Here is a 24645-nt window from a genome sequence, read left to right as displayed (position 1 = left end):
CACATTGTGGAGAGAAGAAAGGATCTGTGACAAATAAAGGTTTCTGAGTGTGCTGTAGACTTTCTCCTGCATAAGACTCAACATACTCTGAGAGTTAAACCATTGGCATGTGGTGTGCTCTGCAGTTCGATCAACAGTGGCACATAAAACAGCTGTGCAGATCTGGAAAACTGCTTTTGATTTTGCATTTGGTAGCCAGCCAGCAGCCGCCAGATTTCATGGGTTGGGGGTTGGATGTCAGGGGGGCTGGACATTCACAGATGTTATAGGATGAAAAGAAAGGTCTGGCCACTGCAAATAAATTGATTTGTTCTTGTTACATTCCTGCTCAGCCACATCCTCTGAGGTGCAAGTTAGAGGAACAGATGGGCAGGGTGTGGTTCTTGATTTAGCTTCATCTTTCAAAGAACATGGCACTCGACACTGATTCTTATGCAGCAGAGAACAATGGCTGAACTAAAATGTGTTCTGACTACATACTGGATAGTGAGTGTTGTAGCTCTTATTATAGGCCACTCAGGCAGTGACGCCCATAGTTAAGATTGGCCGATGCTATTATAAGACTGTGTTTTCAGTTGCCTGTAACTTTGACAAATTTAAAGTGTTTGGGGTGAATTTTATTTTTTAACCTTTTCTTCTTTAATTTGACCCCCTTGTGCATATGCATTATGATACATATGATCACATACTATATTTTCCACAGGACCCTGCCTCATTCAGTCCACAGATATATGGGTGATGTTTTATACAGAAATATTAAGAGGCGTTTGTTTTCCCCTTCAAGATCTAATGAGAAGTGGCAAATTCCACCACAGGAAGAAAAAATGTTCCTCTTTCAGTGGAAACAAAGGTGTGTTTCATGTGAAAATTAAAAGGCAGTTTTTGCTGGCAGGAACCACCCTCCCCCCAAACTGTTCCTAATTTCTAGAAATTAGGTGTATTTGGGGGGGATGCATGAAAATTCAGAATTTTTCCGAGAGGGCAGAATTTTTCTATAACACGCCATGCTTGTTGGAAAAAATAGTGACGTTTAACTCTGGATAAAAACCACTTATTAATAAAACATGAAATTTTTCTCTTTCACATATCATTGTTTGTGAAGTGGCCACTGCTAGCCATGATACGTGTAGCTCTAGAACAGATTTGCTTCTGTCACTATTACAGACAAGTGTAAATGCTTTGCCAACAGTGATGGGAAGGCCTAGAAAGTTCCAATAATGAAGGAAGTGGTTTGTAAGGTGAGGAGGAGCTTTGAAAAAAGCAAGCTACCTGGGGTGAAATCCTGGCCCTGCTGAAGTCTATTGGAGTTTTGCCATTGATTTCAATGGGGCAATGATGTCACCCCTGATCCTTCGGCTAGTGTTATGCCATGTGCAAGTAGTAACTTTGAATAACTGTTCTGCTGGTAGTGACTGATAAATGGATGCATCTGAAATGCCTTGGTCCCTTCCTGCTGGAGCAAAGAAGCTGGAAACCAGCCCCTAAGAATTTGCTTGGCATGAGGAATCTTCATTTGGGGTAGAGCCAGTTTATATGCCACTCCCTGTTCATGGCCAGATCAGGAGTGTGTGAGCAAGCTATGCTGGAGGGGATAGTCAGTTTATATGCCCAGCTGGAGGACAGCCTATAGGGACCATTGGAACAACCTGAGAATCAGAGAGCTGTAACAAGCTTCGCAACAGCCCTACACCAGCCATTGCCTCCACTGTGCTCGGGTGCAGCAGAGAATCTGGGTCTGAATCTCTTTATAAAAGCATTTTAGTTACCTATGAAACAGATGTATTAGATGGAGTGTTTATTCGCCCTACGTAGGAAATATCACATTTCCCCTGTCATACTGCGTAAATATGAATATATAGTACGATAGTAAATGAAACAATGAATTCACACTACTGGGGCTCTTTTGGGTAACGCTGATCACTCATTTGGCTCCTGAACCACTGAGGTCTGAGTATCACGGTTTAAATAATTCATTACTATTTGTCCATCCTTACAAATCAGTACACCTTGAATTTATGACTGTTATATCAAGTCATAGAAGTATAAAAACACTGCCTATTTAATTTTGGTATATCTGGGTTAAATTTTAGCCTTGTTTTTAAGCATCAGATGCTAGTTTCTTTGTAGTTTATTAGGTCATCTCTGGTTTCAGAGATGCACATTATCTAATCAATACAGCTAGTCCTATGTACAAAAACTTTATCTGAAAGTAGCTGTGAGACAAAAAAAAAAAAAAGACATTTCATTTGGACAGTGCAAATATTCTGTTAAATACAGTAGTATCTATGTCAATACATTGACTATGGTGAAATCAAATTTCTACTGCAGCTGCAGAAGGTCTAAAGTTACTTTTTGTTACTTTAGTCTTTGAGATTGTCTTCTGCTTTTCTCTTAAGCAAATGCTAAATAAGATGCTGAAGACAGATTTCAAAACAAAATGGAATCCTTACAGAATACTGTCTAAAAAAATAAAGATCCAGGGTAAAATTTTCAAAAGCTTCTACGGAGCCTAAGTCACTTTTGAAAATAGGACAAAGGTTCCGAAGTCTTACTGACTTTCAGTGAAACAGAACTCTGAAACAGAACAAAGGCACAAGTGGTAACTTTAATTTTCAACAAGAGTTAGGCACCTGCCATTTGTGCCTCTGATAATCTCCCCTTATGTGCCTAAGTCACTTTTGAAAAGGGCACTTAGTCTTCTATGTCATTTAGGTGCTTTTGAAAATTTTATTCCAACTGTAACATAAGACCAATATATTTAGGTTTCTATTGGTTAATAACTTAGTGCAAGTTAGTAACTTAATTAGTTAATAACATAGTAAAAGCATCCAGATTGATTAACTTAGATTGGTTAATAATTAAATCACACAGTGTTTTAATATCATGTGCTGCAAAGAGCTGCAGGGGACATTTTAAAGAGTCACTTGTGGCTTGTGAGCCTCAGTCTGAGTATCACTGATTTAGCAAGTGGATTTCTGTTCCCTGAACCAGCTACAACTCAAAATCCTTTTATTGTACATTCCCAAACACCAGCACACAGAATCTACTTTATCTTTTGGTCAAAAGCTAGTTGCCAAGGTGAGAAACGTTCAACATTTGTCACGTTCAACATTTTTAATCTGCCTCAAGGATACAACATACGGTAAGTAGAATGGCAGCTTTTTGAGAAATGAGCTCCATTTGTGTGTATAATTTCCAAGTACAGACCCTTGTATGAGCACTGCACAGCACCTAAATGTGCAAAACCTGTTTGGGTGCCTATGCAACCTTACACTCCCTTACCATTGCTTAGTACGCATCTCTTCATGCATCATCTGTGAATCCGACCCCTAACTCTTCAATCTATATATTTTCTTTAAAACACCACATACTAACACTATGTAGAAGCAACTCTCTGAGCATGATCATTTACATGTATGTGGTGCATGATGGAGAACTATGTGAGAAACAAACAAGTCATTGGTGAATCTCCACAGATTAGGTGTTGCCTAAGCAACCTGGAAGTTTGGATGCCTTGACCAAACCTCGTTGGTCTGCAAAAGTGGACTGGAAATTAAAGCAAAACCAAGTTCTCTCATGAGATAATTAGTCTATCTTGTTCCCAGTTGTGCTAGAAGTATCATGAGAGCTTCTTTTCTGAAGATACGTCACAAATTGTACTTCCAGTCTTAACCAAACCAGCAAACTGAACAAGTAAGTGAAAATAATCATAAATTAAAAGAACCCTTGCAAACCTTAAAAAAAAATTACTATGAAAGATGGGTGAAGGCTCCAATCAATAATTCTTTTAACTCTCTGTCTATCCTTAAAACAAACATAGGCAATTCTATATTTCTGAATTTGACATAAATCTCTACCTTTCTGTCTAGCTCATCATGTGCAGCTAGCATTGAAATAAAGGGCTGCAGCAAAGCACTTAACTGTTAATTTGAGATTATAGAACAGCTTTTTCTCCCCTAGCTTGATGTCACTTGAAAGGAAAAACTCCATTTGTCATAAAGAATGAAAACCAGGACAGAACAACATTTGCTCCCTCTCTCTCTAAGGAATAGTAGGTGGAGTTATATAAACAACAGAGCAATCAATGATCAAAGAGAAATCTTGGGACTGTAATATACCAGAGTATTAAAGGAACAGGGCCTTTTATCTATCATGGAGGAAGGAAGGAAGTAGAGCATTGAGACATATGTAATACATACCATTAAAAATCAAAAACAAAGTGAGTAACAAAAGAGACTGAGATCAATTAAAAAGTCTGATTTCTTCATCTGTGCTGTTAAAACGATCATGAAGAAAATGCAACTTTCAGTGTTAAAATTATTTTCCATCACTTGGAAAAGCCAGGTATGTTACTCCATTTTAAGCCATATGTTTTTCCTGAATACTATGAAACACAGCGCTGTTCAGTAATGGACCATTTCCATCCACTACCACTACTAACTCAGGCCTACCTTGTCTTCCACTCTGTTCAGCCTTGCACCAATCGTGTTAGTCCCTCGGTCTTTGCTTTTTTCTGTGGAGCAAGGCATATTTTCAAATGAATACTCAGTGTTATAACAATATAGCATTAAGCCACAACATGGTGTGTTTAACTAGCCCGCCAGTGCAGAATAATTGAACACCTTTGCTAGGATGATTAGTTTTATTTCATAAAACTAGCTTTTGTTTCTTTTATAGCATTAGCCCAAGCCAAGGTTTTTAATAGCTCTTTAGTCTAGAGCACTTTCAACCTTCATTTTATGCTTTAAACCGAGAGAATTAAACGGTTCCTAATTTAGTTTATGTTTCTAATTCCAGTTGAAAAAACAACCTGGCACAATGTAAAGCTCTACAGCCACCTTGATAATGTTCATGGATGATGTTTTATCTGAATTTTTTTTAGAAATTTAAAACTGGAAATGACATTAACAAATAGCTCTCAGTGGCCAATCAGATGATATCTATCTATGTGCAACCACATCTCAAAACAAATAAATACTATTAATACTTTGCACTTCTATTATGATTTCCATTCAAAGCTCTATATGAATATTGTTGATTTCAGCTCCACAACACCCCTCTGAATATAATCCCCATTTTAAGGCTGAAGTAACTGAGTCAATATTTTCAAAAACTGGATACCTAATATCAGGTGACTACATAAAAATCACCCAGTTTTCAGAGGTGCTAGAGGCTAAATATGAATTCAGGTGCCTAACTGCAGGCTGGTACTCGCTGACAATTTTTGAATTTTTGATAAGTAATTAAAAGTATTTTTCATCGATATTTTCACAAAAATATGTTCTAATCAACTTTATTCCAGACACCACTCTTACATTTTGAGGTTTAATTCTAGCCTGTTATTTAGTGTAGTATAATGATTAAAGCAGGGGGTGAGGAGTCAGGACTTCTGATTTATGGTGCTGCCTTGGGCAAGTCCATTAAACCTTTCTATGCTTCAGCTCCCACATGTGTAAAATAAAGAAAGATATATCACACATCACCATAGTACCTGAGCACCTTACAAATTCTTGTGGTTCTTAGTCATATACTTATGGAGCAGACATTTTTTAATTCAAACATGTCACTGATTACAGGAATTAAAATGTATTATCTCACCTGAGACAGAAATAAAAAGAGATGGCTTCCCTATAGATTGGTCCAACCTGTAAACAGAAAGAAATGATATTGTTCATAACAGAAGATAACTCTTCTTCAGATTTAAACAACAGAATATTCACTTGCTTTGGTTGAAAAACCTCTTCTTCACATAATAGGTTGCAATGTTCAAGTAATTCTGCTTTGCAGTACAAATGAACAACATCATTTGATTCAAAGTTGGCCTTGGTAGTTAAGAAAATATCAGCCCTATATGGATGTCTTAGTGCTTTAGCTATTTTATAGATTCTAGCAATGACCACTGCTTTTCATGGTGATCAGTATTGTCTCAGTTTCCTGATGCTTGCTTTGTTGTATCCATCTGTAGTATCTTTTCTTAGATGATAAGATCCTTGGGGCAGGCACTGTCTTTTTATTCTGTTTGTGTAGTGCCTAGCACAGTGGGGATACTGGTCTACAGTTGGGGTCTGTACCCACTAAAGTAATACAAATAACCAGGCTCTGATCAATGGTTCTTAATGATTTAATTTTTTTAAAAATTCTCAAAATAGAAACCTTCACTGTGAATTACATCAAACAGTATTTCTCTAATTGTGCAGTCCTAAGTGCCATTTACAATCCTTTAAATCTTCTCCTCCCCACCCGTCTGCACTGCTTATTAGAATCCTCTTCAAAGACATTTACCATTTAGGATAGTGAACTTTATGCCATACCTTCTTTGCAACTCTTTGATTCGTACCATCAAGTTGAGATGACCCTGAGAATACTGTTCAATAACATCTCGTACATCATAAGGTTTTCTAGCTTGCTGCAAAACAAAAACAAAACGTGAAGAGCCTGACAAATACCACAGCAAACACAAAGACAGGCCAGTGATTTGCCTCAATAACAGATTATTCAAACAACCCACACTGATGATTTTCTACCCTATTACATGCATGAACGAATATTAAAACTTTCCAGTTTTTTTGTTTTGTTTTTTTTTTTACCATGCACAGGACCTTACAAATTTATTGTGGTTCATGAAAATCTCTGTTTTTCTCTCTCTCTCCTTCCGTCTCCATACTGTAGGGATATGTACTTTTGGACAGGCTAATGAGGAATTGAGAGGTCAAAGAAGAGTATTTGCATTTTGCTCTGAGGTTTGTGGTTATCTTGGGCTGTTCTGGAAGTAAGCTTCATGGTAATAGGCCAGTTGCCATAAACTCTGTCTCTTGCACACACAGATTTCACTCTTCTGAGCCAGTAACCAGAAGGCCAGCAATTTCACATCAGCCCATGCTAAAAGTACTGAGCCACTGGTATCACCGAGGCCTGCCCCTTGACATGTGACAAGTAACCTTAACATCAGCCCAGTGTGTTAATGTTGCTATACCAGTTGTACGGAGCACTGTGCCTTGACATCAGCCTAGCAAGCAACATAGGTCGAACTAGAGACCTCCCTGAAATCTGGGCCTTCGCATCAACCCAGTATTCTAGATTAGCTGTTGCATAAACACTCCTTTAGGTCTGTAAGCAGACAAACACAGAAAACAAGATGTGCTGTGCAAGTAATCTTGACACAAGTCCAGCAATATATATTCATAGATTCCAAGACCAGATGGGACCACTGTGATCATCTTGCCTCCTATATGACATACAACGTGGGACTACCCCCAAAATAAGGCCTAGTGGATATCGTTTAGAAAAACATCCAATTATGATATAACAATTTTCAGTGATGGAGAATCCACCACAGCCCTTGGTAAATTATTCCAATGGTTAATTACCTCCACTGTTAAAAATGTATGCCTTATTTCCAGTCTGAAATCATCTAGCTTCAACTTCCAGCTACTGGGTCATGTTATACCTTTCTCTGCTAGACTGATGAGCCCATTATTAAATATTTGTTCCCCATGTAGGTACTTATAGACTGTAATTAAGTCACCCATTAACTTTCTGTTTGTTAAACTCAATAGATTGAGCTCCTGGAGCCTAGCAATATAAGGCATTTTTCTCTAATCCTTTAATCATTCTCGTGGCTCTTCTCTGAACCCTCTCCAATTTATCAACAATCTTCTTGAATTATTGACACCAGAATGGACACAGTATTTCAGCACCCATCACACCAGTTCCAAATACAGAGGTGAAATAACCTCTCTATTCCTACTTAAGATTCCCCTGTTTACACATCCAAGAATTGCATTAGCCCTTTTGGCCACATCATCACACTGGATATCATGTTCAGCTGATTATCCCCCACAATCCCTAAATCTTTTTCAGAGTCACTGCTTCCCAGGATAGAGTCCCCCAGTGTATAAGTATGGCCTACATTCTTTGTTCCTAGATGTACACATTTATATTTAGCTGTATTAAAACACATATTGTTTGCTTGCGCCCTGTTTACCAAGTGAACCAGATTGCTCTATATCAGTGACTCGTCCTGTTCATTATTTACCAATTCCCCCAATTTTTGTGTCATCTGCAAACTTTATCAGTGATGATTTTATGTTTTCTTCCAGGTCATTGATAAAAATGTTAAACAGGGTAGGCCCAAGAACCAATCTCTGCAGGACCTTAATAGAAACATACCCACTCAATGACTGCCCATTTATGATTACATTTTGAGAACTATCAGTTAGCCAGCTTTAGAACTATTGAATGTATGCCATGTTAATTTTATATCTTTTTATTTTTTTAATCAAAATGTCATGTGTTACCAGAATTCTAAATATATTACATCAACACTATCATCTTTATCATCCAAATTTATAATCTACCAAAAAAAAAAGATATCAAGTTAGTTTGACAGGATTTATTTTCCATAAGCCCATTTTGATTGGCATTCATTATATTACCCTCCCTTAATTCTTTATTAATCGAGTCCTGTATCAGCCACTCCATTATCTTGCCCAGGATCAATGTCAGGCTGACAAGCCTATGATTACCTGAATCATCCTGTCTACCCTTTTTTAATATTGGCACAACATCAGCTTTCTTCCAGTGTTCTGGAACTTCCCCCATGTTCCAAGACTTAATGAAAATGAAATGGATGTTGTCTCCACACATATGGAGGCAATACCCATGGAATACATTCATTTATTCTGCTCCTTTTGGGCACTTCATCTGCCTTCTAACCACTAATTCTTTTCCCCTGGGGTTTATTCCAAACCCGCGTTCCCCTTTACACTGCTGCCATTTGACTGTATCAATATCAAAAGCCTGCTAATTTAAATTTCTGCAGTACTTTCAGTATGAAGAGACGGGCTCTCATGATTCAGCAATATTACCCCACATTGTCATAAAGTCATTCTCCTTAATAGTATTAGTAATGTGGCCTGGGCTTGTGTGAAATATTTCTTCTCTATATACACATTAGGCAGTTCTGGTTTTCAAGCTTGTTTACCATGTATACATTTTCTGTTAGGCTGCATAACACAGCCTTTACTGTTTCTATCAAGCGAGAATCCAACAGGCTTACCCTTGGGAATCAGACCCAAGGCATGTGCATAGAATAGGGAAACAATGGTAGAGTTTATTCTTTTAAAAGTTGCAGTTTAAATACATCCATTTTCAAAGCTTCTGGTAAGATTTATTAGTAATGGTGAAGTTCCGCAACTCTTAAATAGTTCTCAAAAGTTCCAGTCTGCTGCGACACAATGAACAAATCCCCTGGTAAAAGAAACATGGTTGCACTAATCTATAAAGAGTTACTACAGTGATGAATGCTGGAGGAATGCCTATAAATAAATAATGCATTAAAATAAAATAAACCCTCACTGATATGTTTCATATTCCAATTCAGTATTTTCCAAACTTTTGAAAGCTGATCCTCTTTCAGAAAAATGAAATCAGTTGTGCTCTCCCTGCCAACACACATACACTTTCCATGTGTTGTTAAAGGCTACATCTCTTAATGTACAAAACTGCCACACACCTCCAGTTAGTCCTCCATACACCCCCTTCTGGTGAAATAGTGGCATAGATCTTCCTCTCCTTTCCTATGTGCTTTGATCAGCAATGAAATAATTTATAATGTTGACTTTTAAAGTATCATTGCTAGCATCTGACTTAGCACCCATTCAAATGAATGGGGCAATACACACTTTAGAGCTATTGTTTCAGGCTCTCTGCAAACTCAGGCTAACACCTCTGCTTTGGTTATGTTCATTTCAGATTCTGAAAGCTTTCCTCACACCCTAACACCAAAGACTTCATTTTTAAACCACAGGAAAGCTTAAGACAATTTTCAGTCCCCCAGCTGGTACTTTGGGTCCTCTTAGAAGAGTACAAAGCACATTTCGGGGGGACACTACCCTAATTACTACCAACCTGTTTTGGAGAAAATTGACTCAGCTTGTTCTCAGCCATCAAATAAGAACACAGTATTTTAATACAATGGTACACCCAATGTGTACAGCCTTCTTGAGGACCATCACAACAGCCTTCTTAAAGAAGAAATACACTCAAACAGCTGAAGTTTTTAAGAGCTGATATTGGAAATAGAGTGACCTTTTCTGGAGAGAGAACTGATTTCCAGACTTCTCAAGTGTCTCTCAGGTGCAAGTTTTGCTACAGAACAGTTCTTAGGTTTTCTCTGCTGCAATTCACCCCTATGCAGAGGGCAGCACAAGGCCTATGCACTGATTCAGTTCTACTTAAGCTCTAGTTGGCGGGTTTAAGGGAGACTTAAGTGCTGTATAGGGCTTGGGCTGGACTGCTAGTCAGGGGCAGAAGTTCACCCTTAAGTACTTTTAGCTGTCTTCAGAGTCAGACACCTTCAGCAGACTCATGTTCTACTTCTAACAGGTTTAGCAGTTTCCCTTACCCTCTTGAATTTTTTCTCTCTTAGCCCATAAACTTATCAAATTACTAGAGTTAATCACCTCATTTTTAATTCTCTCTCTTAACATATTTACTTTTTTCAGTTCAATCACATCTTTAAGGGAATTGTAGTTCAGTCCGTCAGATACCCCAAAGCAAATCACAAACTCATGTAGCTTTGGGTCACTTCAGAATTGTGGAAGTAGCAGGGATGAGTATATTGACATATACATCTGAGCATGGACAGAGGGATGGAAGAATTCCCAGGAAACCTGACTCTTTTAAAAAAAAATCCTTTAGTTAGGATACATCTACGTTGCAATAAAGACACACAGCATGGCCGTGACTGGGCCAGGTCAGCTGACTTGGGCTGGACTAAAATTTGTAGTGTAGATGTTTGGACTCAGTCAGGGAGAGGGGGTGTGTGTATGTGTGTCAGAGCCTGGATGCTAGTCTGAGCTTGAGCACCTACACTGCAATTTTCAGCCCAGCAGGCCAAGCCCTGCAAGCCCGAGTCAATTGACCTGGACTCTGAGACTTGGTGCCAAGGGCTTTTTATTGTAGTGTAGACGTACCCTTAGATTCCACAAAGAAAGGGGCAAGTTCCTCAGCTGGTATAAATTCGTGTACCACCAATTTGCAATAGCCAATAATCTTGCCCATGGACTGATATTGTGAGACTATCAAAAAAACTGAATACACGTCTATGACCTTACATAATAGAGTCTAGTAAAATAAGGCTGAAAACTATAAACTCAGAACTACTTAGCTACAAGACAATCCTAATTTAACAGAAATGAAAACAATAGGTCTGGTGTTGCATTCCTTGCACTCACAGGGATGGGATATGGAGGCCTGATAACAAAATGAGTAGGTATGTTATAGTCTGCTTTTTAAGTTACCCTGCTGCTTCTCTCAGCTAAGGAATAGTAAAGTTGGAGGCCTGGAGAGCTTAGATAGTGTGCATAAAGTTAAGGTGCATTACTAGGTAGGAATGTATATTTAACAGTCAGAGCTGATTATCTTGTGCTTACTTTATCTAATTAGGATGGGCATGTGAAAAATTGACACAGTAAATGATCTTTCAGGAGGAAATACTTATCATGATTATAACTTAGTACTTGGAAGGTTTGTTAGCCTGGTTGACCAAAGGGAATTTGCAAGTTGGAATAGAATAACCAGGCCCTACAGTATTGGAAAAGCAAATATATAAGCCAGTTCCAATAGCTTTCAATGACATTGCCTGTTTCATCCCTTTGCTAATTAGGAGCATTACTGATGATGATGATATTCTAAATGGGTTACTGCGACAGAATACACCCTGTATTTACACCCAACACAGTACTGTAATAATCTTTGTACAAAGTATGCTTTGTAAGGTATCATTTGAAAACTCATAATTTGCTGGTCAGCATTGTCCTGGTAAAATGTGTGTGACAACATCGTGAAGTTATAAGATTTCCCTCCATGATATTATTAACACATGTTCCACAGCCCTGTCCAAACAGAACTTGGCAAACAGGTCTGTCCTAAACAAAGGGATATGTGCGCTGCTTAATTTGCATTTGAGCAGTAAACAGAGTCACCCAGAAGGAAAGGAAGACAAAGGAAGTTCAAACAGGTGAAAAAAACCTTCAGGAAATATCCTTCCACAAACACTTTGCATCCTGGGTCTCAGCTGGAAATGTTTTTCAAAAGGGGGACTGAAGCTATAAAAAAGAGGGGGGAAAACCCCCAGGCACCTCCCTGCCTATCACATTCACTGCACTTGAAGAGACAAAGGAAGCAGGCACTGGACTCTGGGGGAAGGGTCCTGACCTGAGAGTTTGGTCAGTAAGTAATCTGCTGGAGCTTGTACTGAGAAATTTTGCTTCAGTCTAATAGGTTTGTTAAGTGAGGCATTAGTGAAATCTTCTCTTTATTTTTCCTCTAACCATTTCTGACTTTTATGCCTCATTGCTTGTTCTCACTTAAAATCTCTCTCTTTGTAGTTAATAAACTTGTTTTCCTGTTTTATCTAATCAGGTGTGTTCAAGTTGAAGTGTCTGGATAACTGCATTTGGGGTAACAAGTTGTGGGCATATTATTCCCTTAAAGGAGTAACAGACTGAATGTATTCGTACTGCCCAGGAGAGGGCTTGGCAGTACAGGACCATACATTTCTGGGGGGAAATCTGAGAGTGGAAGTGTATTGGGGTCACTCTGGGGTAATTTTTAAGGCTGGTAAGAGCCAAGTTGTGGCTAGCTGGCTGCAGCACACACACAGACATAGCTGGGAGTAATTTACATGCCAGAGGCTGTTGGTGAGCAGCAAGGCAGTGTAAAAGGCACCCCAGGTTACAGGGTGGGGGTGACAGAGCTACTTATTAGTCTGGATTGTACCCTGGCATGCCACAGTGAGGAAGGATTTTTGCATCAAATTCAAGAATAGAGTTTTCAGAAGGCACAAGAATGAATGATAAATATTAAATATGGGCACAGCTGCATATTATTGTTCCTTATTAGCTGAATGTGCAGCAGCTGCATGCACAGAGCAGTTCTCCAGGAGTCAAACTAGGGAAAGGGAGAGGGAACCAAATGCTAAGGAAATTTCTGAGAAGCACAACCAAACAGTACAAATGTGTGCAACATCCTTTGAAGTACAGGTTGCTTTGAACTATTTTGTTTTCCAGAGACCTCTGCAGTGATTATAGAAGATTACATACACAATTCCTGATTGATAGCAAGGTAACTGAATTACATATAAAATACAGTCCGGGAAGTAGTAAGACTTTGAATTATAAGGCTATAAATACATCAAGAGCTTCTGGTGACATCATTATAAACCACAACAGAGACACTGGTTCCTCATGTCATCACTGGAACCCCAAGCTGTATTTTTAGCTTTGTACACCATGTACAGCAGATTTTAAATTTTCGATACTACAGTGCATGAATTAAAGATATTTTTGCAGAAAACTAATTTAGTCAACAGAAAACTTACCTGGAATGAAATAGATTTTTCTTTAAAATTAGATTGAGGACTCAGGGATCATGTTCTGCTCTCCTGTACTGTTTGTGTGCTTTAGATTTGTGCCAGTGCACATAAATTTGAGTCCAGGAGTTTAAAAGCTTTCACAATTGTAATTGTAATAGGACGTAAAAATGTTATTATGCCAGTGAATTAATTAAATAGGATGTTCAAGAATGGTACTCTGCTTTGAAAGTAAATTATAGGGTGGATAAACTAGGCTGTACTAGAAGTGATTTATTCCTGATGCATGAAATTCACTCTTGTGCAGAGGAGCAGAGTAAGACATAAGGCACCATCCATGATCCTTTTAATCCCTCAAAATACCATTGTCCACTAGATTTTATAGAACCTTTCCTCAACAGTGATGTATTCACCCCTGTGAAGACAGTACAGCACCTAAGTGGTGCACAGGACTTGCACGGGTCCTCTGCTAAGGGGTGAAAAAATTTCTACACAATTTTAAACAATCTTACAGACTTTATTAGTGAATAATATCCTTGTTATAGAGTTCTACAGAATGGTTTAAAAACGTCTATGGAAAGAATATTACTCTCTGTGGTGGTGCCTAATGATGCCATTATATTTAGAAGGTTGTGTTATAAAATGGCCTCAGAATTGTGCATACTTTTCAGCTTTACTCAAAAGTGGTCTTTTAGTGTAATATTTCACACTTTTACTTTTCACACCATTAGAAATGTCTGTGTAGTCTCCATTTGGTTTCTCATTATAACTTTTTAACAAGAAGTCTTTGAAACTGGGCTCTGGTTAACATTTGTCTTTGGCAGTCCGACCATCCATTGTTGACTGATACCTTTTTCAAAAACAACACTTAGCCAGGTGTATCCTGAATACATCTGGTGCAGTTTAAGAACCTTGCTGCATTGAGATCTATTTTCGATAAATTTGGGATATTTTCTTTACTCTTCCAACATCACACTTATGGATGCACCCTTAAAAAAATAAATATTTAGGCACTGATCTTGCAAACACTTAACTTTAAGCACAAGTAGTCCCATTAACCTGAGCTGAGTTTTTTTGATTTTCTAACATTTTTATTTTCAACAACAAAAAAACATATTTTCCATGGAAAGCTGACACTTTTGGCAGAAAAATTTCAAAAAAAACCAAACAAACAGGAAAAAAAAACAACCAACCAACCAAACAAAAAACATTTCTATGAAAATTTTTTGACAACCCTAATTCTAAACATGCTTACCATGTTAGCCTTCAAGATTACCATCATTCAATATTGGATTAATTTAAACATTGGGTTGGACTGGTTAATAGAAACTGTAGAGTCAATAGCTGGTACATATTTTAACTCTAAACATTTTATTCCCTTTAGACTCCACTTTGTGGGTATACAATAGAACAAAGTAGATTTGCTATACTGTACATTCAAAGGAAGAATGTCTAATTTCTCCCAATTTGGTGGGAAGTTTTCAAAAGCACCTGATAAATTTAGGAGCATAAATCCCATTGAAATTCAATGGTATTTGAGGTCTTTAAGTCATGTAGGCTTTTTTGAAAATTTTACCTTAAATAGCTTAGAACTTTTTTGAAAACCGACTCCTAACTTTGTAACTGCCAATAAAACTTTACTGGAAGATTCTGCAGCATATAATTAGCATATAGTATGGCCTTAAGGTATATTTCATTTAGATGTAAACTTACAACTTTTGAATGGTGAAGACTAATTGTTCAAGAATAATTACAAAGGTTGGGAAAGATAGAGAACATCCGTATGGGATTTGGATAGACGGCCTGGAACACGTTTTCTTTCAGATGGGAAAACATACAGCCGAATGGAGGAGCCAATCGAGTACCAAGCACAAACAAGTTTTAAGTATGAAGGGAATGGTCCCATTCTATTCAGTCCAATGGTTTTTCAGCTTCTATCTATCCAGTTATCTGCTGCAGGGGACTTTAGTTTACTCTTCAGGTGGATAATGTTGTACAAGGTATTCAGACATTTTCAAAATCTGTTTTTGACAAATCCCAGATGGGAAGTAGATATAAGGTGCGGAACTATTGTTTCTAAGTCTCTTAGGCCTGGTCTATACTACCCGCCTGAATCGGCGGGTAGAAATCGACCTCTCGGGGATCGATTTATTGCGTCCCGTCGGGACGCGACAATCGATCCCCGAATCGGCGCTCTTACTCCACCAGGGGAGGTGGTAGTAAGAGCCGCCGGCGGGAAGCCGCAGAAGTCGATTTTGCCGCCGTCCTCTCAACAGGGTAAGTCGGCTGCGATACGCCGAATTCAGCTACGCTATTCACGTAGCTGAATTTGCGTATCTTAAATCGACTCCCCCCTGTAGTGTAGATGTACCCTTAGTTAATACCATGACTAATCTTTGACACCAGTATGAACCCCCTTCAAATTTCAAGTCCCTGCCCCAAAACATGGAGGAACTGGGTTTTTCTCAACTAAACGGTTGTAAGAATTATTTTTAATACGGCAAAACACCAACTATTTCCTTAATCTTGTTCTCAGAAACAGCTACACCATTTAAGTTGAAACTTTCCACAAAAATGTGACCTGTGGCAAAAACTCAGCATATAAAGTTTCAACCTGAACAGTTAAGGTTTGGTGAAGTTATAAGCAACTGGAGACGGGGCCTTATAGTGGGAAGTGTCAGGCAAGTCTAACCATAAGCAGCACTATCAGCTACACCAATAATAAAAAATATTCCAGAGGAGATTTTGTTTTCAAAATAATTAAACACTACCTAAGTAGTAAAATAGCTTGATAACGTTTATAAATTTCAGTGGTGAAATGAGGGCCCAAGTTTTGTGGTTGCAGGAAATAAATGTCTCATTTTATTTCTTATTAACAAATGGTGCTTCTAAGGATTGCTAATAATTGTTGACCAACTACTTTTCACTTTTCAATAGTCCCATCCCCTTTTAAATATTTAAAGGGAAGGAGTAACAAACTCATTTTAGATGGAGTCGATTGAAGGTGGGAAATGTATTGTTATGATTATTAATAATGGTGCCTAAGTCACTTTTGAAAAGGGGACTTAGGCTCTTAAGCTACTGCAGCACTTTTCAAAATTTTACCTATTATGCCTATTGTGCAAGTATTTTCAAATTTATTAATTGAATGTTTTACTATATATTTATTAATTAGAGTAGCAAGTACAATGAATGGAGCTAAGCTCATTTACAGCATTTCAGGCCCAATATTTTTAAATGTAAAACTAAATCATATAGGGGGAGATTTGCAAAAGGGCCAAAGGAATATAAAGGCACAAAGCCCACTGACTTCCATTAGTGAATTACTGATACAAGCTACACTAATATAAGCTATTCTAAATCAAACAGAGTGTTGATACAGGGGTTTCTATTGGGTTAACTATATTGGTTTAAAAAAACTCCACAGCTTTGACAGGTGCAACTTTTTATGTTGACCAGGCCAAAGTTAATTAGCCACTGTTAAATGCTTATGTATCCAAAATACCAGCAACTGAAATGAGACAGAAGAAATGTCAATGTAGACTATAGGCATAGAGATAACTGATTATCTCATGAACTTCGAAGGGGGTTTCTTACCTCTGTAGGAGGGGCAAGAGTAACAAAGCAGAAACCTTGCAGTATGCTAACAAATTTCCATCCCTGCCCCTTATCAGAACTTCATTAACACTGAGTATGAGATAGAAAACAAGGTTAAAGTAGTATTTTAATCTCTAAGCCTACTGAGTCAGCATGACAGTAACATACAACTCAGAATTAATGAAGACATATGAGAATGTTTGCATTGCAAGAAGGAGATGGAGATAACAGCAGGTGAAAGGTCAAGTCCATTAGCAGAAAACAACATTTTAATTCAGGCTGCATTTCAGCAGCTTAGCCTATTCCCAGTGTGTCCACAGTGGACTAACCTGCTGCTAAACAACCACCCTATTCAAGGAGGGAGAGAATAGTGGGTGTGACTCACCATTACTGATATGAATTGTGCTAGTCTCTTTTTCTTACATTTATAAAAGAAACAATAAGCCAGGAGTATAAAAGGGCTTATTTAGAAAACTAGCCCTCTGTTCAAAACTTACCTGAAATTTTTTCTTTGCCACAAAGTACTGCATCCGTCGTATCACCTTAATGGCAGCACGGTGGTGTTCTCGCAGCCTGTAGGAAAAAATGAGACGAGTGAGTTGGGTGAAAGAGATCATCTCCAGCCATATCATCAGGATAATAACCTTCATTAAGTGCTTCAGTGACAAGTGAATGTTTATGCAAGAAGCAACACTTCCTTCTGTGGACACAACACACCATTATTGGGACCACACATACCAAAAAAAAAAAAGCTTTTAAAATCTGGAATTTTATCTCTACAGTTTATGCTACGATGTAATGTAATGTAATGTAACCTAGTTAAGTGGTGACCATATTAATCTCTCCCTGTGTCAGGTGAGCCCCCTCCCATCTCTCCTGCTTTCTCTTTCTCTCAAAAGCCCCAGACATGAGCATTTAGAACTTTAGCTCTCAGGTTTCTTTTTTATATACAAGCACCCTAGCATTGTAGCCTATAGTATAGCTTTTTCTTTCCAGATCTTTTGCAAGTATTTCTTCACTTGCACTAATTTGTTCTTTTAGGAAAACCATCACTGTAAAATATCGTTGAGTGGTCAAATGCATAAATGGTACTATAGCAGTATATGAAACATTAACAATAAGTAACATATGGAAGATAAAAAAAAATCCTCTATAAACTACAAAAAGAATTGAGAAATGCTAAGTACTTTATAATAACTGATTACCATAAAGCTTTTGCTTTTCACAACACATAGTATTAAACAATATACTTTATTTAAAATAGATAATAAAAATATGACAGGTTTTTCTTTATACTTTTAATTATATTTTAAAATTTTAATTGTGATAAATATATTTTCTTAACATTATAATCAGATAATATGTGTATGATTTATTCAAACGATTTATTCTTAATTGTCATTCTTCAGCTAACACAAATGAAAAACACTTAGTTTATAGACACACATTTGAGTGAATTTAATATACAAAGGTTCTTACCCATTATAAATGCATCATTTTAAACTGGGCTACTTTGACTTTTATTCCAGAAGCATTCAATGCATCTACTAACTACTAAAAGGCACAAGCAGTAGAGCAGTGCTAACCTTACTTAGATTTTCCAAATGTATTTTCTTTGTAATTTATTATCAGTAATGGTTGTTTATAAAGCCATATTTACACACATGAAGACTCCATTTGCTGCTAAATAGTGCTTTCGGTTTGTATTGAGCTGACAGCCTTCATACCCTCCCTAGGATGGGAATCTCTCACAACAAGGTCCTTTACATGTTTAGGTCTCTTGCAGAACATAGTTCAGCAGTATGATAAGCCCTACACATAATCTGATTTTCTCCCCGAGTAGCCACAGATTTCCTCCAGCAATTCCACGGTGTAATTGGTGAAATTCCACCTTCTGGGCAATACACCGCTACCTTGATATAACACGACCCGATATAGCACGAATTCGGATATAACGCAGTAAAGCAGTGCTCCGGGGGTGGGGGGGGCAGGGCTGCGCACTCCGGTGGATCAAAGCAAGTTCAATATAACACGGTTTCACCTATAACGCGGTAAGATTTTTTGGCTCCCGAGGACAGCGTTATATCCAGGAAGACGTGTGTTGCAAATGTTCAGAAATTTGCTCCTCTCCCTATCTGGAAAACCAACCTTTTCATACAGAATGGCCATACTGCGTCAGACCAATGGTTCATCTAGCCAAGTATCCTGTCTCTGACAATGGGCCAGTTCCAGATGCTTCTAGCAGTTGGAGGTTTACGGACACTCGAAGCACAGGGTTGCGTCCTGACCATCTTGGCTAATAGCTTTTGATGGATCTATCCTCCAGGGAATTATCTAATTCTTTTTTGAACCCAGTTATATTTCTGGCCGTCACAACATCCCATGGCAATGAGTTCCACAGGTTGACAATGCACTGTGTGAAGTACTTCCTTGTGTTTGTTTTAAATATGCTGCCTATTAATTTCATTGGGTGACCTCTCGATCTTGTGTGAAGGGGTGAATAACACTTCCCTATTCACTGTCTCCACACCATTCATAGTTTTATAGACTTCTGTCATGGTCCCCCTACTCATCTCTTTTCTAAGCAGAACAGTCTCCATCTTTTTGATCTATCCTCACATGGAAGCTTTTCTATACCTAATAATTTTTGTTGCCTTACTCTGCACCTTTTCCAATTCATATATATGTTTTTTGAGGTGGGGCAACCAGAACTGCACACAGTGTTCAAGGTTTCAGAGTAACAGCCGTGTTAGTCTGTATCCGCAAAAAGAAGAACAGGAGTACTTGTGGCACCTTAGAGACTAACAAATTTATTAGAGCATAAGCTTTCGTGGACTACAGCCCACTTCTTCGGATGCATATAGAATGGAACATTCTAATGTTCCATTCTATATGCATCCGAAGAAGTGGGCTGTAGTCCACGAAAGCTTATGCTCTAATAAATTTGTTAGTCTCTAAGGTGCCACAAGTACTCCTGTTCTTCTTTTTAGTGTTCAAGGTGTGGTTGCACTATGGATTTATATAGTGGCATTATGATATTTTCTGTCTTATTATTTACCACTTTCCTAATGCTTCCGAATATTCTGTTAGGTTTTTTGACTATGGTTGTATATTGAACAGATGTTTTCAGGGAAACTATCCACAATGACTCCAAGATCTCTCAAGTGGTAACAGCTAATTTTGACCACATCATTTTGTATGTATAATTGTGATTATGTTTTCCAATGTGCTTTATTTTGCACTTAGCAACATTGAATTTTATCTGCCATTTTGTTGCCCAGTCAACAGTTTAGTGAGATCCCTTTGTATCTCTTTGCCGTCTGCTTTGGACTTAACTAACTTAAGTAATTTTGGATCGCCTGAAAATTTTGCCACCTCACACTTCACCCCCTTTTTCAAACCATTGATGACTATGTTCAACAGCACTGGACCCAGTACAGATCCTTGGGGGGCTCTGCTATTTACCTCTCCATTGTGAAAACTGACCATCTATTCCTACCCTTTGTTTCCTGTCTTTTAACCAGTTACTGATCCATGAGAGGACCTTTCCTCTTATCCCATGCCTTCTTATTTTGCTTAAGAGTCTTTGGTGAGGGACCTTGTCAAAGGCTTTCTTAAAGTCCAAGTACACTATAATAAATTGATCACCATTGTCCACATTTGTTGGCCCCCTCTAAGAATTCTAATAGATAGGCGAAGCATGATTTCCCTTTACAAAAGTAGTGTTGATTCTTCCCCAACTTACTGTGTTTATTTATGAGTCTGATAACTGTGTTCTTTACTATATTTTCAACCAATTTGCCTGGTACTGAAGTTAGGCCTACTGGCCTGTAATTGCCAGGATTGTCTCTGGAGACTTTTAAAAAAATAGCTGTTATATTAGCTACCCTCAGGTCATCTGGTACAGAGGCAGAATTAAGCGACAGGTTGCATAGTACAGTTAGTAGTTCTGCAATTTCATATCTGAGTTCCTTCAGAACTCTTGGGTGAATACCATCTGGTTCTGGTGATGGATTACTGTTCAATTTATCAGTTAAAATAGCTTTCCTCAGAAAAAATGCTAGTTTTTAACCTGGTAAAAATTGCCTCTCGTTTTCATAACCCCTTCTCCATCTACCACATAAGGTTTTTCAATGCATCTGTTTTTAATCACTCTTTGTTTAATGCTAATGTTTACTTCTCTGAAAGGAAAACAGAAAATTGACACATTTATTTTATTCTTCTACACCACAACCCCTTTAGAAACTCCCACATAACACTTGTTGTTTTGCTAACACTAGAAAAAAAAGTCCCTGCATACAAGGCTCTCCTACTTCCCACAGATTAAATGTTTTTGGAGTGAAAGAAAGGAATAAGGATTTTAATTAGTAGCCAAGGTTATGATTCTTCGTTGTTTGATGTCTTCTGCAAACTGGTAACAAATGCTTTAGTAAATGTAGAGTTTAAACATTAACTCGCAATATTTGATTGTATGACCATTTGTGACACACCTGTAGTCTCTAGGCAGACAGTGGATGTATTAACAAATCTATAATTTCAGGGACTTCTTCCTACATGCATATTTGCCAACCAGCTGTATAGTACATTTTCATTCTCTAAGCAATATTTTCATGACTAGCTGCACTCTCCTGAAAATTTGACCACTTTTAACTGGGAGCTGAGCACTCTTGAAAATCTAGCCCCTAAATTTCACAGATTTGGACTTGCTTAGCTTTGACAAAAAGTTTTATAAATATTTCATGGGTAGGATCAGGGGGAGGGAGAGAGCTGAGTTATTAAAAAAGGCATTTTCCTTTTGCGAGTATATTTACATAAAACCATGCATTAGACTATGATATACTGTTATGAACTTAATGGATATCTCTGAGGTAACCTGCAAGTAAATATGAGTGCTTCTAATAATCAAAAGAAGTAGTCAACACATCATCATCTTAAAATTAAGCTTAAACATTTTTATGGCCGTAAAATCCAGACCCACAGAGAATCACTGACTATGGCTTCAGGTGACATCCCGGCATGCATTTTGCTGGACAGAAGCCAGGTAAGGCTTTTTTCCCCTTTCCCAGCAATGATTCACAGTTATTTCACTCACTCTCTCTTTCTCTGAACTCTTCCCCTCCCCCTCCGGCCTTCTTTATTTAAGTGAATTTAATGTTGCTGAAAGACAACCCTAATGGCTCAAGTGTTCTTTCCACATGGAAAGCTTGCAATGCACCGTAGGCTTGTTGTTGGGATCATCTCAGGAGGTGGGAAGGATATTCTAGTTCTAATGTCCATTTGGTTTTCGGCCATAATATTGGGACTGTCCATTGGTATCAGTTGTGACAATTGTCTTGGATCTGAACCAAGAATTTATTTCACATAGCTGACTGAGCAACCATCAGCAAGCTAATGATTTTCAGTCACTGTCAATCTAATTTGAAATGAATTGGCTTCATGCTGTAGAGATGAATGATTCTGTATCCCTTTAACAATCCCTTGAACCACCTTTGTAAATAAATTTAATGTTCCTAATTTAAAAGGCTACAATAAAAACACACACACACACACACACACACACACACGTACGTTAGGAAAAAAAGCACAATAGTCTCAGTATTTTCCATCCAAGGGGTCAAAAAATTGAGTCTATCCCCAAAAAATAATTAGACTGGCTTAAAAATCATGAAATTAAAATAAATAAATAAAACAAATGTTGGTTACTTCTGACTTTGAGTCTTTATGAGTGCACTTGCTTTATGTTTTCTAGCCTCTCTCTGCAACCATGAGGGCCAGAAACCATTTTTTTTTTTAAAATGAGAGCTGAGATTCTCATGCAATGTCATGATTTCAGCAACTGGGGCTTTATAGAAATTGCAAGAGTTGGCAACAAAAAGGAATGTCATTGGCCATTACAGATCTGTTTATCATAGTCCCTGATATTGCAAACTTTTATTCACATGCTTAACTTTACAGATGTGAATAATCCCACTGACTGTAGCTGACTAACTTGAACTTCAATGGAACTGCTCACCACTGTAAAGTTAAGCATGTGCCTAAATGTTTGCAGGATTTGGGCTTTAGATTGTATGCCACTTACACAGACATTCTTCTTTCTCTGTGCTTTGTACAGCTAGCGGCATATTATCAGCTCTCAGTTAAAATAATAAAAATATAATAATCAGGGTTATCTGTCCCATGCCAGGCACTAATGTTTTTTTCATTATAAAAAGCACATAAAAACACAGGACATTTAAAAACCAAAACAAATGAAAATGGCACCCATGTTTCAACAGAGCTGACAATTGCGTACAACGTCCACATGCACAGATTATGATAGTGGAAAGCAAGTGCATAACAATGACAGGCACACTTGTTATTCTTTAAAGGATTTATGCTTATCAGTGAAAACCATGTGTGCATTTTGCTGAGATAGATCAGAATCAGTTTACCCTTGACAAATAGTTGATGAACAATATGTTACACCACATTTGGTCATGTCAATTTGACTGTAATCCTTTAAATGTAATGGATTACAGCTGCATTCAATAATATATATTCGGACACTCACAAACACCGTACACAGATCACATGAGATTTTCAGTGGGCTTTAATACATGGAATGGAGCTCTGGAACAACAAATATAACATTGGAATTGTTAATGTCATGGGAATTATGCTTCTGAATTGACTGGGGTATATATCCTTACAGGGGCAGTTTTAATATTCCCTTGAGAGCTGACAGCAATACTAGGCCAGTAGGGCCAATGGATTAACACAAACCAAGAGCATTTATATTCTGACATTTACAGACAAGGCTTTTTATTTGCACTCTAACATCAAGTAATAATGTATGGCTGTTGGAGGCACTCCTCATAATATCAGAGTCAGGGGTGAGAAAAACCTAAAACAAAACTTTGAGAGTCAAGCATCCATATCACACGTGAGATGAAATTCATACCATAGACTCTCTACTGTTGGGCTTTCTTCATTATTTCATTCTTTTCCTCTTCTGAAATTAGTTTACTCAGCTATAGTGGAAAGTTCCACTTGGAAGAACAATAAACTCTTCACCAGCCAATCAGAATTCTGAATCTGAAATGATATCCTTACCCCTTTAGTAAAACATCAGGGCTGCAGATCTTTAGAAAATCCTACAGCATATGCTGATTCACTAGTGAGACATTTATAATGCTCAGCAAATACTGTAGTGGAGCCATTTGCTCTAAGAGAGATCAAACATGTCTTTGACCAAATGATCTTTTTTCTAACATAGTTCCCTAGAATTTCAATGCATTTACAAAGGTATGTCCCCATCCTGTAATCCTAAATTTACACAGACCAACAGTGAAGTTAATGGGATTCTGCACAGATGCAACAGTCCACACCAGCAATTCAGATTGCATATTTGGGGATTGAGGCCCCAGTACTGCAAATAAGCCAGTGGAACTCCCCATGAGATGTTGCTCTGCAGGATCAAGGTCTAAAAAGGAATCTCCATGAAAACGTCTTTTTTGAATGCAATCTCTACATGGGTTTCTTAAATGCAGGAAGAAAGCAAGCTAAATGGTTTGCCTATTTTTGTACTCCAAGAAAAATACAACAATTTTTCTGGAAAAGAGGAAAATGTCACAAGGTTCTTAGTCCATAACAGAATACACAATACTGGCATTAAAATGAACAATTAGAGAATT

At 37.9% G+C, this 24645-nt stretch overlaps 1 protein-coding gene across 5 annotated transcripts in view; it reads right to left on the bottom strand.

The window, feature by feature from the left end:
* Positions 1-24645, bottom strand: part of KCNQ1 (potassium voltage-gated channel subfamily Q member 1) — a 553010-nt gene that overhangs the window by 140648 nt on the left and 387717 nt on the right. For 3 of the 5 annotated variants that reach the window (XM_005306858.4, XM_005306857.5, XM_065594688.1), the window contains 4 exons: positions 17470-17545; positions 6312-6406; positions 5599-5645; positions 4452-4513 (listed from right to left, as the gene is read on the bottom strand). In XM_005306858.4, the coding sequence (XP_005306915.2) occupies positions 4452-4513; positions 5599-5645; positions 6312-6406; positions 17470-17545 (280 nt within the window). The remainder of the gene's footprint in view (positions 1-4451; positions 4514-5598; positions 5646-6311; positions 6407-17469; positions 17546-24645) is intronic. The other 2 variants (XM_065594691.1, XM_005306859.4) reach the window with 1 other exon arrangement.

This window comes from Chrysemys picta, chromosome 4 (genome assembly GCF_011386835.1).
Source record: "Chrysemys picta bellii isolate R12L10 chromosome 4, ASM1138683v2, whole genome shotgun sequence".
NCBI lineage: Eukaryota > Metazoa > Chordata > Testudines > Emydidae > Chrysemys > Chrysemys picta.
This window is presented reverse-complemented; position numbering and strand designations above follow the sequence as displayed.